General features: G+C 43.3%; 2 protein-coding genes across 3 annotated transcripts; both read right to left on the reverse strand.

Moving 5' to 3' along the window:
• Positions 1-89: 89 nt before the first annotated feature.
• slc16a13 (solute carrier family 16 member 13) lies at positions 90-8,600 on the reverse strand. 2 transcript variants are annotated; one of them, XM_034106595.2, is made up of 6 exons: positions 8,459-8,600; positions 6,542-6,763; positions 5,528-5,671; positions 5,116-5,372; positions 4,278-4,809; positions 90-1,412 (listed from the first exon to the last, which is right to left on the reverse strand). In XM_034106595.2, the coding sequence occupies exons 2-6, from the start codon at positions 6,759-6,761 to the stop codon at positions 1,150-1,152; spliced, it is 1,416 nt and encodes a 471-aa protein (XP_033962486.1). In that variant the 5' UTR covers positions 6,762-6,763; positions 8,459-8,600; the 3' UTR covers positions 90-1,149. The 2 variants fall into 2 exon arrangements, with proteins under 2 accessions (XP_033962486.1, XP_033962487.1); XM_034106596.2 differs by having other exon boundaries at positions 6,542-7,054.
• A 2,524-nt stretch (positions 8,601-11,124) lies between these two features.
• Positions 11,125-16,804, reverse strand: bcl6b (BCL6B transcription repressor). Its single transcript, XM_034105521.2, has 12 exons — positions 15,720-16,804; positions 15,311-15,385; positions 15,007-15,227; positions 14,446-14,694; positions 14,241-14,363; positions 13,878-14,070; positions 13,592-13,794; positions 13,398-13,504; positions 13,176-13,310; positions 12,962-13,092; positions 12,152-12,289; positions 11,125-12,064 (listed from the first exon to the last, which is right to left on the reverse strand). The coding sequence occupies exons 3-12, from the start codon at positions 15,219-15,221 to the stop codon at positions 11,924-11,926; spliced, it is 1,635 nt and encodes a 544-aa protein (XP_033961412.1). The 5' UTR covers positions 15,222-15,227; positions 15,311-15,385; positions 15,720-16,804; the 3' UTR covers positions 11,125-11,923.
• Positions 16,805-17,977: the final 1,173 nt, after the last annotated feature.

A 17,977-nucleotide genomic window follows, 5' to 3' on the forward strand; every position in this document is an offset into this window, starting at 1 on the left:
TTCCCCAGCAGAGGGCGCCCTTGTGTAAAAACAATCATAATTCCTGCTTAAAAAGTTTATGACTAAGACAAAAAAGGACAACGTGGAGATGTGTTTGAACACAAATACATTGCCTTTTAATCAACATTACAAAAAAAAATCGGCTTTGGATCATTCACCTGCCAGGATAACCTGGTTAAGACACATATTTCACACCTCCAACCCTTCCATTCAGTAGCTGCCTGTGTGAGCAAGAGTCATACTTAGAAGTCACATGACATGAATTGCAAATGTTCCAGAGGGTCACAGTGACTCTCTGTCATGCCGACCTGGCAATCTGTGATTTTAATAGTCTGTTTTTGCTTTACTAAAACTACAAAGTGCTCATTCATCAATGATTCTGTCAACAAAATTAACTTATGAAATACGAGTCTTGTAATGAGCAACATGATGCCTCGATTAAAAGTAAAAATTAGTTCGGCTAAGAAAATCACTTTCTTATAATCATTCATCTATATCCATCAATTACACAGGAGTGTAAAAACCAACACATTGAGATTTTGGAATGTATAAAAATATGCACAATATTAACAGAAAGGCTAAAGGACTCCCGAGGCACTAATAAACATCCATGTGTATTTGCAGTGTGTACTTAAATGTTTTTTGGAGATGTACACACACAATACAGACAGCAGGAATGATAAACCATATATTTGGTGCTCTGTCATCCGTGCCTCATTAAAATAACATTTTAAATAACAATAGTGAAGATAAATCATGAAAGTGCAAAATTGAAATATGCTGGTCGGTGATTCAGCATGTTACATTCAGATACACACAAACAACTGATGCTAAGTTCCTTTGTGAAGTATAGAGAAACAATAAAATCATATATTTCACATTTTCCTACACATTTCCTATCTTGCATGCCATCTACTGTGCATATAAAGCAACACATCGGTACATTGCAAAATAAATGCTGAAATGCCTAATGTTTATTATAGGCAGAGGTTGCTGGCCTACATATTAAACTGAAGTTAGGATGTGTAACAGAGTCGGGAACACACTGGCCCCGTTGTGCTGTCGGAGTTTCACAGTAAGCCTTTCTTCTTTGGGTTTGAGTCTTTGAGGTATAACACATAGCCATTTGGCGGCTTTTTAGGTAGCATATTAACTATATGTGTCTTCAGGAAGGCGGTTATTGGTTACTTCCCCTGTCGGATCATTCATGTCTGAAGATGAACTATGCATCTGTTCCAGCTCTGTATGTAAACCCTTATCTGGGTCCTCAGGTGAGAGGCTTTTGGGGGGCAGGGGATCCTTACGGGAGAAATAGTAAGGCAGGGTAACCATGGTCAGAGTACCGAGAACAACGAAACCACCCGCTACCATGAAGGACGCCGTGTAGTCCCCGGTGATGTCCTTCAGTAACCCTTGGGAGACAGAAAAACAAAACACAGAATTAGAACAAAAGAGCGTCAAGATATTGCCTGAGAGGTTTACAATTCTGAGGAGAAACTAGGAAGACGCTAAATGCTAGCCTCATGCTAATTCAGAAAAACATTATTCCAATGAATACAAGATAGAAGAAGCCCTGTTTAATGTTTAACAAACAACTAATGTCATTGCTTTTATGTAGTTTAATTAGGTCTAATTAAATCTAACTAACAAAATCAAGCGCAGGTGTGACTGATGAAGCTAATTGCAGCTGGAGCAGAGCCTCGTGAGTGTCGTTAGTGTCAGCTGAGCGGTGTCTATATGACAAGTCAAAAATGTGTGCAGTGAATACATCTGGGAATAGTGCTCTTTTGTCGCTAACACTGTCAAGGTTCAGCGTAACAAAGTTTATCAAGAAACGAAAGCAACATGTAAGAGACAGGATGGAGAGACTTTTGAGTGAGTCAGTCAGTGGTGAGTGTGTTTTAGTTTCTTAAAGGTGGGGTAGGTACGTTTGAGTAACCGGCTCGAGATCGCTAGAATTTGAAAATACACAACCGGAGAAAATCTGCCACTTCCTTATAGAGCCCCTCCTCCAACACACACGAACGCGCACGAGATCAGTTTGTGCCCCGATGGGAGGCTGACAGGCAGGTAGGCCATTGTACTTTTTACAGTATTATGGCTTCTACAGATGACATTTTTTTATGGATTTTTTGTCAAAGCACTTAAGATATTCATTGCTATCGGGATGTTAAGAGCATTCCATGGAATATAACAAAAAGTGTATCTCGAGCCGGTTTCTGAAACGTACCTACCCCCCCTTTAAACGGACTGTACATGTTCTACTGAGGAAAAGTTCTTACTTTATTAATGCTTTAGCTCCCAACATGAAATACCATTCATTCCGATTGTATTGGGATAGAGTAGTTATCTGTGTAGGTATCTGAGTAGGTATCTGAGTAGCTATCTGAGGCTGCGGCCACACGAGGACGAAAACGGCTAAACGCATAGGATTAACGCAAACGCAATCGCAAACAAGCTTCCGTCCACACGCAATAGTTATCCGGATAGTGTCTGCCCACACGAGACAGCTCCGTTTAGCTCCAACCGCTGGAGAAGCTGCAGTACATATGCAGGAGCCTGTACGTGGCGCTGTAACTTCCTCCACAAAAGCAGCGAAGAAGCATGGTTGTCATGGTTGCCCTTCTGTTTATTCTCCGCGGTGGGGGCCGAGGGAACCGGGCAGAGTTTTTCCCAGTCAACGTGTATTAAAGTTTAAATCTTCCGGACAAAATTATAGAAGTGCCGGTCAAAGGTCTTCTTTGTTATTTATTGAGCTTTAAAACAAATGAATAACGACTCTATATATTATAAAATACACGGAGCCTCTATTTTTCCTCCCTCTCTTCGGACAGCGTCAGTGTCTGTCTCATGCAGCAGCTGATCCAGTAATGAGTGACCCGGCCGACAGTAAAAATAAACATATTTATAACTAGTTTAGGGAGTTTGAGAGGTAATTAAAATAGCTAAGGGTGATGATCTGACTTGAAGTGTGTGTTTTGCTGCAGCGGGAGGAGCTGCAGGTGAGCAGAGCTGCGTGTCTCCGTCCTGTCAGATTAGACTTCACTCGCGTTTAGGTCTATATCGAGAGAAAGATAAATAATCTGAATTCAGTGTGCAGTTTACTTTGACGCGGGGGTGAGCAGCAGAGGTGGGGAGAGGAGGGGCTATTGCCTCATCATTATCAGAAAATGATCGTATGGGGCGTACACACGGAGCCGTTGGACCCCCCAGAGCGTTGCGTATGCCGTTCTATCCACCTTGGGACCCGTTATCGTTTCCTCAGCCGTTTAGTGCCGTATTCGGTCGTCCTCGTGTGGCCGAACGGTCTATATGACACTAAGCAGTAACGCAAACGACCGTTTTCGTCCTCGTGTGGCCGCAGCCTGAGTAGCTATCTGAGTAGCTATCTGAGTAGCTATCTGAGTAGCTATCTGAGTAGCAAGGTACCGTTAGGTGAGAAGAAATAGTTTTTTGTAATCTGGGTGCACTGACACTTTAAGACATCTTGATCCATTTCAATCTGCTACACCCTCCCACTGTATGTCAGTGACCTGTGTTTTTAGTCACACTCCAAACATCTGTAATGGGTAGGGCATAATAACCTTGTGATGAAATTCCCTATAACTTTTGGTAATTATGGTTTCATATCAGCTTTTTGATAGAAAATGAAAAACTGGCATTTCCCTCTTTCTGTCATCATGACATCTTCTCAATTTGAGCTCTGATGTTTATGAGCTGCTTGGTTTCTGCCGCGGCCCCTGTATCAAATGAACAAGTTCCTTTTTCTGGACTGTGAATACTTGATCGTAAAAACGATATAACCTCTGTTGAAGGGTTTAAATACCCACTTTCATTTCAAGCTAGTAGGTTTGGATTGGCACTTCAAATGGCGGACCCTCCACATGAGTGCAAGTGGGTAGCGTAGGGATGTATTACAATTGGAGTGGAAAAACAGAAGAGGAAAAGAAGTGACTGATAACTAAATTAAAGGTCACCTATTATGCAAAATCCACTTGTTCATGTCTCTTCTACATCAACATGTGTCCCCTCTGTGGAAAGAGATTCTGAAAGTTTCAGGACCAAAGATTCTCTCTCTTTCTGTCCTGATGCATTTCTATAAAAACCTGTCTGAAAATAAGCTGATCAGATTTTGGCCACTTTATGATGTCATAACGATTTTTTAGCTTGTGTAACCATTAGCCAATCAGCAACCAAGGTAATGTGTCTGATTAAGGTCACTTTAGATAACATTGGAGATAAAATGGTGGCAACCAGAGCCATCAGTCTGCTTGTACCTGACAGTGGGGCCCCCAGCAGTCCCGCGCCGCTCTCGATCAGCTGCAGCAGCCCGAGGGCCCCCATCATGCGCTCCACACCCACAATCATAGGCACCACCGCGAACACCAGGGAGGTCAGCGCCCCGGAGCAGAACCCGTAGAGCATGCTGATCACCATCAGAGCGGCGTACGATCCGGACAAGGAGCTCACGGGCAGCAGCATGATGAAGACCCCCGCCAGGGTGGTCCACACACTCAGCAGGTGGATCAGCCGGAAGTGACCCAGGTCTGAGAACCAGCCAGACGCTATGCGACCCAGAATGTCCGTAGCCCCGGCGGCAGACATGACGAAGGCAGCCTGGTACTCCGAGAAGCCCACTCCGCGGCTGTGGGCCACCAGGTGGAAATACGGCACGAAGTAGCCCACGTTAAGCAGACTGATGGCCAACGTGTAGGTGATGTACGGCCGCTCGAACAGCAGCGGCAGCTCCAGGTAGGAGGAGGCTCTCTGCAGCAAGGAAGCACAGGATACTCCGCTCTCTGAAACCACCTGGGGGAGGGAAAGGAGGAAATGCTGAGATGTATTTTCACTTAATCACTTTCATCTTTACTATTTCAATCAGTATGCTAATCCATTTCTGCTGGGAACAGTTGACTTAGTCTGGAAAGTACACGGTTTTAACGACCGTAACATGAGAAAATCGTAAGAAATTGTCATCATGCTGAATTTTTGAGTTACGTCCAACATCGTGTTTTGTGAGCTCACTGTACTGTTGACCTTTGTACATCAGATTTGTATCAATTCCTCATTAATTCAAGTTGGACATTTGAGTTGTTGTCAAGAGTCTTGTCCCACCTTTGCTGGGTCTTTAGAGCGCCTCTGTGGGCCGATGAGAGCCCCACAGGGCACAATGTTGAGGCTGAGGCCCCCCAGGATCAGGAGGGCCCCCCGCCAGGTATACAGCTCCACCAGCAGCTGGAAGAGCGGGTTGAAGGCGAAGGAGGAGAGGCCGATGCTGGAGAACGCCAGCCCCAACGCCAGGGTGCGCCGGCGGGTGAAGTTAGCCATGACTGTCGCCACCATGGGAGTGAAGACCAGCCCCCAGCCCAGACCTGCAGGAGAGGGGAGAGAGACCCTCAGCGAGAGGTCAGTTGTTCAACCTGAGATGACATTAACAGTTGACTCGGTAAACAACCTCAGCATCGAACAGCGAAGATGGCATTAGAACAACACTAAACCAGTAACTGGTGTTGGAAGACTCTGTTACCTGAAATGACTCCCATAGTGAGGTAGAGGTGAACCAGACAGGTGGCCTGCGAGGCGAGAATGAGTCCGAGTGCAGCCAGGCAGCCCCCCGTCATCACCACCCACCGGGTGTCATATGCATTACACAGCGCTGCACCCAGAGGACCTGCACACACACATCAGCTCCATTAGTCAAAGCCATTTAGCATAAAGCCCGTCACAAACTAACCAGCCACAATGTGCATGCTATTGCTAACACTAGATGTCATTCAAATATGAAGGCCATTTTAATTGTAAACCCATAGCTACTTTCATTTCTATTCTGCTTCAGCTTGCTCCAGCACTTGTTTACACTGAGTGAAATATTCAATCCCAACCCTGACTCCCACTGACACTTTTAAATATAGTCCGCTAGGTTTGAATAATGTGAGCAAGAGTTTGTAATGAGTGACCCATTGGGTTAATGATTTGCATCTCTTTTCACATAAAGCTTTTTTAAATTCTTTAAATTGTTTGCTTCTCTTAAGTTACACCTCATCCTGTGTTAGTATAGATTTAAAGAAAGTATGCACAACCATGTGTATAACTCATATAAAGTGAAAAAAGTATTGGCATCAAAATATATTTAAGTACCAACAGTAAAAGTACTCCTTAGGCAAAATGACCCATTCCTGAATTGTGTATATATAATTATTGTGATTATAGATGCATTATCACAGCTGGTAAAGGTGGAACAATTGTATGTACCAATACTGGATATCTTAGCCTATGTATAACATGTAAATGTTTATTTTTAAATTAGTTTATTTAGAATTTGTATCAGCTAATAGTCTGCATCTAGAAAGTACCTTAAACTGTCAGATACATCTAGGGTACTAGAGGTATAAAGCAGCATGACCTGAAAACACTCAATTAAAGTCCCTCGAATTCTACTTAATCCTTAAGTATATGTACTTCACTATATTCCAGTACTTGCTTCATGTCAACAGAGTAATCATCAATTAATTACAAACCATAAACGCCCAATTGAACTCACTGAAGAACTGCTGAGCTGCCAGGCCGGTGGAAGAGATCCAGGAAATGGCCTGAGCGCTCTCATCAAAGTATTGAACAAACTCCACAAAGAATATCCCCAAGCTTCTCATCAGGCCGAACACGAGGCTGGTGCTGACGAACAGTGCGCCCACCAGCACCCAACCATAGCCCCCATCAAGACCCTCGTCCTGGCTCTCTGCTTTGGGCCTCAGCTTGGTCATGTCTGTTGAAGGAAAAGGGAAGCTCTGGAGGTATCAGCCTCAGGAAATGCAAGTGTCACACGCCTCAGATCCTCTCTGTGGTTGTCAATAGACATAATGATTAACTTCCCACAGGCCAGAGTCGCTGGTTGTGTCATCTCAGTGCAAGTGGGCTGCTTACCCTGACACTCTGACCTTCATTTGAGAACGAGATGTAGGTGAGAAGGGAAGTGTGAATGCTTAAGTGTGTATTGATCAGCTATGGGGAAACGGTTATGTCGCCAGGGAAAGACAAGAAAGTCCCTTATTGGAGCCTGCAGAAGTGACACAGAAAATGAAACGGGGTGTAATTAAATTCTTCAAGTGTGACTCACATAGCTTATTCCTGCATTAATTAGCAACATTAGCTTAATTCACAAGGGTAGTGATATCTATTAGCCACATATGGTCCACTACAAATCCACCCTTAAAGTGTTTATCAATGTCAGACACACTTTTGTTTCTCCATTCTAATCTGTGAGCATGCTGTATATGTAGATGCATCTATTTCAATAATTTCACTGTCAAAAATTATATAAATATTTTCCTTAGTAGTTACAAATATAGTATGCTAAACCCAACATATAGCCTATATCCAATTCGAATCATTTTTGCTGTAAGGTGAGCAGTAGCAGTTTTCACCTCTGCTGCTGAATTTGGTTTCTGTTAGTTGAATATAAGCCAAAGCAACAAGAAGCCCGACCCAGGCCATTCGTAACCAAATGCCACTCACCTCTCTGCTGCAGGGATTACAGGAATGTGCACCCAGCACTCTCTCAAACACACATGCACTAAACCCCTTGTTCATTTCTGCAAATACAATGCCTTCAAATATGGTTTAATATTTGTTCAAGACTGTTTGTGTATCTCTATTGTGTTTTCAAAATGGCTGTATAATTTCAAACCTACCTGCTGAATTAAAGGGTGTTGGGGTAAACACACCAGGGTAATGCAGATCTTTACAAAAAGGTAATTGCACAGATATTTGACCCAAAAACACTCGACCGAGTCCTTTTTTTATATTGTTTCTGGGAATTTATGAGGATAAGCAACCCGTGAGGAACAGTCTTTATGATTTCCTGGTCACACCTTGTTATTGTTATTCTTTAATGGTGTGATTCATTAGTTAGTGCCAGTACTATAAACACTGATAACCGGTTATACACGTGTATTGGTGCATGCATGATACTACAATTTGGACATCAGGGTTTAAGTACATAGACATATACACATTCAGACACAAAATAGTACTGCCTTTCCTCCAAGCATCTTCATTCATGATCAAGAACCCAGCCATAGACAGGTATACAGGCGGGAACGCGCAGTAGAAACAGTGCATGTGGCCTCTCCAATAATTAAGGCACGTCAATGACGTAGGCTTCAGCGCCTGCGCAGTGGTGCTCGCACACAGCTGTATTAGACCTTACAAACATAATGTTCGCCAGTATATTACCGTATTTCTGATGTTATAGCGTCAATGTATAGAGTAGCTTATCTTAAAATGGTTTTGCACCTGTCGCTTTGGATATTTAAAGTGAGGTCCGTCCTGATAACGTTTACTGTTAAATGAACCGTCTCATAAGCCGCGACTGATTGAAATCGTTCATGTTAACGTCTATGCATTACTATTGAACTCATTTATAAAGGTTTACAGGCTTTACACAAGCTGCATTACTCACCGTCGGTCTGTCAGCTCAGCTATCTCTGGAGCAACACATGGTCCACAGTGTCCAAGTTCACTGTGAGAAACGGCACACTAGTGACAGCGAGACTCCACGAGCTGCAGGGGAAAAGTTGAAGTCACTTGACAGCGAGAATACCATGGTGTGCGTGCATAGTCTTCACGGGGGCGCGCTCGAGAATTCTAGTTTTTAAGACAGGATGATAACGCCCAAAAATGTGTGCAGTGCATAGCGTTGATAATAATGCCTTTTTATTATCTCTTCCCTTAAGAACAACCTTGTTAGTCATATTTGGGTTGAGGCCATTAAGGACTTCGATATGTCAACAAGTGTTAGTGTTAATTGATTTTTAGAGGAAGAATGATGTTAAAGTAAAACAAAATAAGCACAGACGGAATGAAGATTACATTTATTGTTAACAATTAATATTGTCCAGTCAACAAATGTAGACTTAACTGCTATAAATTCTAAAAATAGTCCACTGTATTAACATGCTTGGGGATTTCTTACAAGCTGCTCCTAAATGTCTATATTTATTCATTTCCCTCTATTCAAGTTCCTCCAGCATGCTTTGGATAACTTCGTTTCAATCATGTTTTATACAAAAGACAACTTTAAAACTGTCCTTTTTGTTGGACAATTCGCATGTTGAGTACAGTCTTTGTGTCTCTGAGATGAGGAGACAGGCTGTCCCCCTTTACTATGAAGTCTACAGAAATGAACTCAAATATTGCTGTGTATGTGTCTCCTGCTAATGTTTATTTTATTATTCCATCACCACAAAACCTCTGACTCAGCTTTTGAAATGTTTCACGCAGATTGCGTGAACTCTGCAGTACACGGGCATAACAAAGCAAAGCTAAAAATGAGCACTTAATACTGTGTTTCCTTGGGGCCATTTTTTGCTGATTTGAAATAAGCATATGACTAGATTGAATAAAGGGTCCTCCTTGTATTTTAAAAAGCAGAGTGCACTGCTTGAGGCAATGGCACATTAACCACGAATAGTTGCAGCATTAAAGGAAATTAGAACAACCAGTGAAAGTCAACTGTTAATGTCTCTATGGGTTTCCACATGTCTGACACTAGAGGGAGGCAACCACTGGGTTTACTAATGTCTGTCATCTATAGAAACGGTTGTATCTCTTTCCATTGTCCCAGAGGTAAATACAGTAACTTTTAATTACATTCATCTGACAGTTGAAGAGAAGGCTATAGGTTTTACAACCGTCAGCAGAAGAAGCAGTTAAAACGGACTTTATCTTCATCTACATGTAGCACACTTCAACTCCACTTAGCTTTATTGAATCTACGACGGTAAAACAATTACATGTTAAATAAATTATAATGTGAAATATCGACTTGTGTTTGTGGAAATAGTCATTTGATTAGGTACACCTGTACAGTAAAAACACCACTGTTCTGCCATAAAGTCTATTTGTATGATGCCTATAATGTGCTTTGATTGTTCACACTTTCATAGTAGTGCCAAATAATGATGTGCTTTAGCATTGAGGTCACAGTGTGCTTCCCCTTATCATGTAGGCCTTAAATAAAGTCAAGGGAAAGAATTGAAATATGCCATTGATCATCAATTATAAGGGACCATACTTGAAAGGAGACAGAATCAATTTTTTTCAGTTGACAGTATGCTTAGATGGAGCTTATTCCTCAATGAATTCAATACAATTGCAACAAATCTGTGGCAGAGTATTATTCCAGTAGCACTGATACGTTGATGAGTCCAGCAAACACTGTATAATGTAGCTGTCCTGTGTTGTCTGCTACACTGATCGATGCATGACAGGAAAGGGATAGATTTGATCAATACGCATCAACTATTTCAAATAATATTGGCACAACATAATTAATGCTTAGTAAGCAATCTATGAAATAAACTCCACACCACTTGCTGAAAGATGTTCCAGAGAAGTCATTCTGATTCTTCCTTTAGTGAACTGAAGGGAGACCCCCCTGACAGGGTGTCATTGAGGACAAATTGATGAGGGGGAAAGACTCCGTCACAGGTTTATTTTTCTCACTTTAGGAGGTTGGAAAGTCCCTTCAGACTTCCAACCGTTTGTCTGCTGAGCTCGGACAATAAGCCCAGCTAGCCACAACTCATCAGGCAGCAGGAAGCGGGGATGACAGAGGGTGGGAGAGTTCAGCAGGAGTCTGCAGGCCCCTCCACACTCACCCACCCTCACCTTCAGGAAGCAGCATCTCACACACACACACACACACGCACGCACGCACGCACGCACGCGCGCGTTGGCGGTTGTTAGTGTGAGTACCCAGTATTGGGAGGAAACAGGTGCCCTCGGCTTCATTGTTTCCACAAAAGCAAACGAAAGAAAACAAAATCTGGAAAATGGCGGGACGGCTTTGAGTGAAACAGAAGACGTGAGTCATGGGTAGAAAAAGTGTGTTAATGAGAGGAAGGAAGTCCAGGGAGGAGAAAGGGTGAAGGAGGGAAGTGTGGCAGAGAGAGCAGGGTGTACACCGCGAGAAGACAAACATATATATATATGGTGGACACTTCATATGAGAAATATTTTTATATTTATTTGACATTTTGGATAAACTGTGTTTCCATTGGTTTATAAATCATACATTATATCACTTATGAGTGCAATATTAAATAAAACACTTAACACCAAAGCTCCAATTCATATCAAATGATTTAATTTAGATTGTACAACACCATCTTTGTCCAGCAGATGAACTCACACACAAACAGGTCATAATATTATTACTTATCTAATTGCCTACAGTCCTCTCATTATGTAAAAAACAATATCATTTCATTTGTTACAGCTTACACCCAGTATAAGACGACTAAGTCCTTTGCCTGCTCGGACCATAACGCAGATATCACTGCATGCAGGCCCCAGGCCTCAAGGTTAAGATAAATACATGTAATAGAACATTTCCAGGCTTAAAACTATTTTCTAGAATTTAATTTACTACAAATATTCCAAAATTCACCATCTCTTTCTTCAAAACCTGCATTTCTTTCCATCTTTAGTTCAAACCGTTCACAATTTCATTCTTCCTGAACATTCAGTATACAAACATCCCACAATACCTTGTTTCCACGTCTCTAACCCCTCTTTCTTTCCCTTCACAAACCTTCAAATTCACTTTTCTTGACACCATCCATCTCAGAAAAGGATTTCTAACAAACCCTAATGAATCTTACTCGTAATTTTCTCCAAGTTCCAAAATCATCCACCTACATGCTGATGCTCAAAGTTATCTGCAAATGTCTCTTTTCCCAAATAGAATATTTTGTCCATGATTCAAAGCTGGTCATCGAACCATTCTGTCAACACGAATAAATAACCACCTCATCTTCAAAAAACTGGTGTTGATCATTTAGAATTTAAAGTTCATTCGTTCACCAATGTTCCCCTTTTGCACATGCTGGACCTGCACTGTATAATGTAAAGTTGGTGTTGTTCAGCAGGCCTGCAGGATGGGCTGGAAGGCCTCCGTCAGGACCTTGTAGCGGATCTTGGTGTTGGTGACGGCCCCGTGTTTCTGCCGCAGGTGAAGACGCAGCTGACTCTTGTGGCGGAAGTGTAGGTCACACTTCTCACACTGAAAAACAACGAGACACCAGATTTACCACCGGTGGCATGGCACAGTATTATTCCTATGAAGCATTAGTGTGTGTGTGCGACTCACAGTGTAGGGCTTCTCTCCGGTGTGGATGCGCAGGTGGCTCTTCAGGGTCTGCAGGTGGCGGAAGCGGGTCCCGCAGGTGTGGCAGGGGTACGGTTTCTCCCCCGTGTGGATCAGCACATGGGCCCTCAGATGGGCAACCTAAAACCAGGACAAACCACATAACCAGGTTAGACATTCATATTTACAAAGTAGCTCCAACCGTCTGCATCATAGATTGACGCCATGGTTATCATGAAAGAGTCCCATGCTTGTGCCCATACGTTTAGTTACCTGGAGTGCCTATCATCGTCCCACAAACCTTTGAGACATTTGACTTCAGATTTGACTTATTTAGAACTCTTGAGAGGCTGCAATACAGGTATATTCAGATGAACCACACAGTATAAGAAACCCTAAATACTAGTAGACCTACAGTAAATACAAATATGTTAATAGGTGGTGACGTGTTTTCCCCTACGACATAGTTCACAATTTAGATTCAGGTTTGAAGCACTCAAGAATTGTCTTTACTTTTTGGTCAGATTTTACAACTACATGCATCTCACTTTGGTTCTTTTTAGTTTCCTTAAAATCTTACTTTCAACCAAAATCATGAATGACGAATCTAAAAAGCATACTTTCAGGAGCAGGTGCCACAAACGTCAGACTGGGTTGGAAGCTAACTCCATCTGACATTCATTACGCTTTACAGGAACCTCCAGGAATTTTTTTACAAGAGAAAGAGGAAGCATTCTCTCACACCTGTTTTATGTTAGAGTGCACTTCCTCTCCCCTCAAGCGCTCATGCACACACACAGATTTAACCCTTACCTGAACAAATCGTGCGCCGCAGGTGTCGCAGCGGTACGGCTTTTCTCCCGAGTGGATGCGAGCGTGAGTCTTCAGGTTGGCAGGTCGGTTGAACTGGGCGCTGCACACGTTACAGCGGTACGGCTTCTCACCTGCAGGGGTCAAAGGTCAGCGTTATTGGTTTTTAAAGAAAAGAAAGAGAATAGGAAAGATATTTTTCTTTTGAAAGCCTCACCTGAGCTGACAGTCTTGCTTCCTTGAATGTTGCCAGAATAACAGTAGGGCACATAGTAGTTCTCACGCTTGATCGCATGTTGAGCAGCTTCTGGATCAGTGGGCAACAGGTTTGGGAAAATGGTGCAGGCTGGGACTGAGGAAACAGACACAAAAACACACATTAGCATGTTTGAAAAAAGGGAAATATTTAGCCGAAAGGCCAGAAAGTGTTTTGGATTACCTGATCGATCCTTGTAAGTGGGAGGTATTGTTGGGTGGTCCACAGAGGGGGGTGGCCCGAGGGGAGGGGCTCGGCCAGAACCCTCGTAGCAGGAGGCCTGCCCCTGTCTGATGAAGAAAGGTCATAATTAGCCAAAATATTTAAAAACACGTATATTTCTCCTCTCTCCTTCCATATTCTCATCATTCCATTACCTATCAATCTGACCAGGCACTTCTCCAGACCACTCCTCTGTTGCTTTGGGGGTCGAGCCCATCCTGTCGGGTGATGTGCGACTTTGCATCTCCTCCATCTCTTCTTCTTTCACCGTGGTGGTCGCACAGAGAGGATTAAGGACGATGTACTTGTATTTTTTCCAATTGCATGCTTTTGGATCCGGTGAGGCTTTGACATCACTCTGGAGAAATAAAGAACACGCTGTCAATTAACCTCAGTTCTTATCAAATCAAACGAGGATGTTTGTATCTTCTTTGAACTCACCACAAGGTTTTTGCTGCAGGTGTTGGATTCTGCGGGAGAGTTTGGTTGGCAGCTGGAGCGGGCAGGGCTATCTGGAGATGGAGTCGGGCTGCCCATGAGGGGCGACTCAGGCTCTCCTTTCATCTCCTTTGACCCGGGCTGATAGGTTGGGAAAGCCCCCGGCTTGAGAGAGCCCCCAACATCCGCAGGGACCCTGCAGGAGAAACAAAGGAAGTGCTGCAATGAGATACACATGTCAACAGACAAAGGCACGCAGCAGAAGCACTTTGGACAATCTCTAAACACAACAACCCAATAAAAAGTCCCACCCACGAGACATTCAGCTCACTCAATCATTTTCTATAGCACCCATCATCCTCCTACCTTGTTGGCAGTAATCTCTGGGGTCCAGGATTGGGCAGGTCCCCTCCGTTGGGGGCTACAGAGGCTACAGACACCCTGGAGTCCAGCTCCAGTTGAGGGTGTCTTGCACTCACATTCTCCCTGCTGGAAAACAAAGAACTTGTAAAGCACTCAAGTAGAAAACATGCAAGATTGCACATTGATACTTTTGAATTCAGTCCCTCACCAGTGCAGCTGCATGAAATCCCGGCAGGTATCAGCCACGTGGTCCATCTGCAGGTAGGCTGCGACAGTGAGCACCCCAGGGACAGTGCTGGGAGTCAGAGGGAGGCGGGAGGTGTACATGAAGTCCAGCAGCAGGGAGACGCTGGATGGGTCCAAGGCGCTGGGGAGGCACACGGTCATGAGCTGCTCCCCGCTGCCGCCACGCCCCTGAAGGAGCACACGGCGGGAGTACAGCGAGTAGAAGAACCCACTGAGGAAAGAGAATCAAAGACAGTGTTATATTAGGGGTAAGATATGCATTTATCTGAGTTTGATTTGAAGAATCCCATTGTTTTAAATGGTGGTGACGAGATGGGAAGAAGAGGACAATCGATGTGGAAAGCAGGACAAAGTGAAAGGAAGATGATAAGAAGAATACAAATAACAGCTATGAGTCAACCAGAGGATGGCAGGAACAAATAAGTGTCATAACAGAATAACATTTCCTTTTTAAAAGAGCCCCAATCAGAGAAAACCTCCCCGTTGGGACTATTTTGTGTAGATGCTTGTCCTTTGCACCAACCTGCAGGCCACGAGCACAGCACAGTGCGCCCGTAGGTGCACGTCGCCCACGACCAGGGTGGTGTCGGTCAGGATGTTGCGGTGCCGGAGTTCGTTCAGGTTCAGCAGCACGTCGTTGGAGTGGCGAGTGAACTCCTTAACGTATCCCTCCGCCGGGGCTGCAGGCCTCGTCTCCTGCACTCTGTCCACTCTGTATCCTTCCAGCACTTCCATCATCTGTATCTGTGGAGAAGACATTAGGAATGAAGCAACCATCCAATGCACATGATTTGAATCCACAATGTATTAACGCAATAATGACCTACCTTTGTGTAATTGATAGAATAAATAAGCTGGAGTGTCCCAGACACATCTAGGTGAGACCAGCTCCCTACTCGTACCTGGATAGGGACAACATAAGAAACATATACTCTTTAATATGAATACTTTAATATTCACATAAGTCAAGGGTATGTGAAAGTCAGCAAAGTTAAATAAGAACTTAAAATATTGTAAACAAAATCTAAATTCAATACATTTCTAAGTCCTACATTGACCATGAAGTTAGTGAAAACAATTTAAATCATATTGGTGTAGTCATCTGACAAACTTAAATGTTAAATTATAAGGATAAATCAATAAAAGGACCACATCATTAGCATCTGTACTTAAAAACAAACAAATCAAACACAAATAAAAACATAAATATGTTAAGAAAATCCTTTTCCAACTCACCCCGACCAGCAGGGACGAGAACCTCTGTGCACCGCGCTGTCGTCAAACCCCCGGCCTCAGTGTTCACTTTACACCCAAAGAAGAGGAGCAGGGGTTCACCCGCCGTCTCCACTGGCTCTGAACAGCACTGTGAGGGGAGGCTGAAGGGAGGGGACTCTTTATAACGTTGTGCAGGAAGCCCCCGTACAACCAGGGCCGCTCGTTTCCTCTTTCCTCAATGGCCCACGCGTACACTGGAAGTAGCGCAGGAAAAGCCCTGGCCCAAGCTCTAAGTATTTTTAGTGGCCTATTAGTTTTTCTAAACCCCCATCGCTCGGAGCGAAGTAATGGCAGGAAAGGATAGTGTGTTTTTGTGCCACGTTGAAAAAATATATATGAGGACCCTTGGGGAGAAGCGCTACGTGCCTTGGTGATCCAGAGGTAGGCCATTAGTCTTCCCCCACCAACGCTTTCCTCCCCTTCACCCCTCTCCAGGACAGAGGAAGCAGGAAGATGGAAAACAAACGTATTGTTGGGTAAACAAGCTCATCATTAAGATTCCATCATATCAAGGGAGTAGTTTAAAGGATTCAGCCAGGATTCACATGTTGGGGCATTTCTTGAACGAAAGAGAAACTGCACTGAAAAACCTAAACGTTGACTTTAATTAAATGTATTATGTCAACAGATTTCACATAACTGTATTAGGTTAGTTGAAAGCAATAATATTAAGTTGAACCTACTATTTATTTGACAAGCCCCTTATTGCTTTCAACTAACCCAATACTGTTAAGTGAAATCTAGACACGATACATTTAATCAAAGCACGTTTCAGTTTTTTCAGTGTGATTCATTGCTGAGTTGACAAGTTAAGGGCATGTGCTCCACAACAGAAGCTGCTGGCGTCTTGCCTGAGAGCAGAGGCGTTGAGTTAAAAGAAACGAAAGGAAGGAAGCAGGACCAAATTGATCGTTCTAGATGGGAGACACCTTCTCTTCATGGTGGTGAAAAACAACCTATACCCCACCCAACGGAGAGAGATGCAGCCGACAGATGTGCAGGAACTACCCCACACTTCTGTTTGCATCCTGCAAAGCTGTTCAGAGACATGGATGAAAATGCCTGCGCAGGACATCCGTCAAAATAATAAAGTGAGCAGGAGACAGGGGGGGGGGGGGGGGGGGGGGGGGGGGTAATGAAGTACAAGAGCTCAGGGGTCGTGAAAAACAAGTGAAGTCACCTCGTACTCACATTGGGTTCACAGAGAAACAGGCAGTTAATTGAGGCGCGGCAAATAAAGTGAACTATGAACTGGATTTCCTTCACATCAAAGTATTCTACAGAAGGAGACGTTGAAGAAGGAGGAGAATATTCTTGGTTGAACCAGATAAGTGCTTCCTGCACAAAAAGTGAAGACTGGGAGGCAACACATGGACAGAGAGGAAGTTATGTTTTATTTTCATTGATAAAATGGAGTCCTGAAGCTGATTTAGCTGTAACGAAGAAAAATGAAATGTCTAATTGAGTTTCAACTTGTGGTGTTTCTTTATATAATGTGTGCAACATGAAGCCGATCAATGAGTAGTTCATAGGGGAAAAGTGTAGTGTGCATGAAACAAGTTTAATTGTTCTTAAATACATTCTTAAAATGTAAATGCTATATTATAGATATGTTTTATGAGAAGCAAATGTGTCAAAAGTGAAATAAAAATCCGACAACATGACCATGTTTGGATATAAATCCGGGAGTGAAGTGTTGTTCATCTTGTGCACGTGTCCTTGTGCTTTTATTTGTTTGTATGGAGGTCCGATCAATTGTGTGCTTTGAAAAAAAAAGGAGGAGAAAAAAAAAGATGAAGGAAAACAACGATTAAGAAAAACAGAGAGGGAGATGTAGGTCTCGGCTACTTCCAGGCATTGTGAGAGGAACGGATGGGGGGGGGGGCGGTTGAGGAAAAGTGAGAACATTACTAAACAGGTTCACCAATAGGCGGAAGCCATTGAGTCCATCCCGTTGGCAAGGCTTGGCAACACTCACAGTGACTTCCTGCATGATACCCCATCTGTCAGTGTTCATCAACAACCCACACTGTTTTTCATCAAATGCAGAGCTGCTACCGTCAAATTAAAAGACCTTCTGCAATTTCCAAATGAGGAAAAACAACAATTTCCCAGAGCAAATTCAACATCTATTTAACACCTCGTGGAACAGAACAAAGGCAGGGATTCCCCTTCTTTTGTGGTTTCCTGGTTGCCTGGACAGAACCATATTGTTTTTC

Source organism: Pseudochaenichthys georgianus, chromosome 18 (assembly GCF_902827115.2).
Source record: "Pseudochaenichthys georgianus chromosome 18, fPseGeo1.2, whole genome shotgun sequence".
NCBI lineage: Eukaryota > Metazoa > Chordata > Actinopteri > Perciformes > Channichthyidae > Pseudochaenichthys > Pseudochaenichthys georgianus.

Excerpts from the sequence above, each read along its gene's own strand:
- slc16a13 (XM_034106595.2), bottom strand. The coding sequence starts at position 6,761 with ATGACCAAGCTGAGGCCCAAAGCAGAGAGCCAGGACGAGGGTCTTGAT. Across the intron at positions 5,373-5,527 it reads CACTATGGGAGTCATTTCAG|GTCTGGGCTGGGGGCTGGTC; the intron begins GTAACAGAGTCT and ends CCTCTCCTGCAG. Across the intron at positions 4,810-5,115 it reads GCTCTAAAGACCCAGCAAAG|GTGGTTTCAGAGAGCGGAGT; the intron begins GTGGGACAAGAC and ends TCCCTCCCCCAG.
- bcl6b (XM_034105521.2), bottom strand. The coding sequence starts at position 15,221 with ATGATGGAAGTGCTGGAAGGATACAGAGTGGACAGAGTGCAGGAGACG. Across the intron at positions 13,311-13,397 it reads CACTTACAAGGATCGATCAG|TCCCAGCCTGCACCATTTTC; the intron begins GTAATCCAAAAC and ends CTGTTTCCTCAG. Across the intron at positions 13,093-13,175 it reads AAGCAAGACTGTCAGCTCAG|GTGAGAAGCCGTACCGCTGT; the intron begins GTGAGGCTTTCA and ends TGACCCCTGCAG.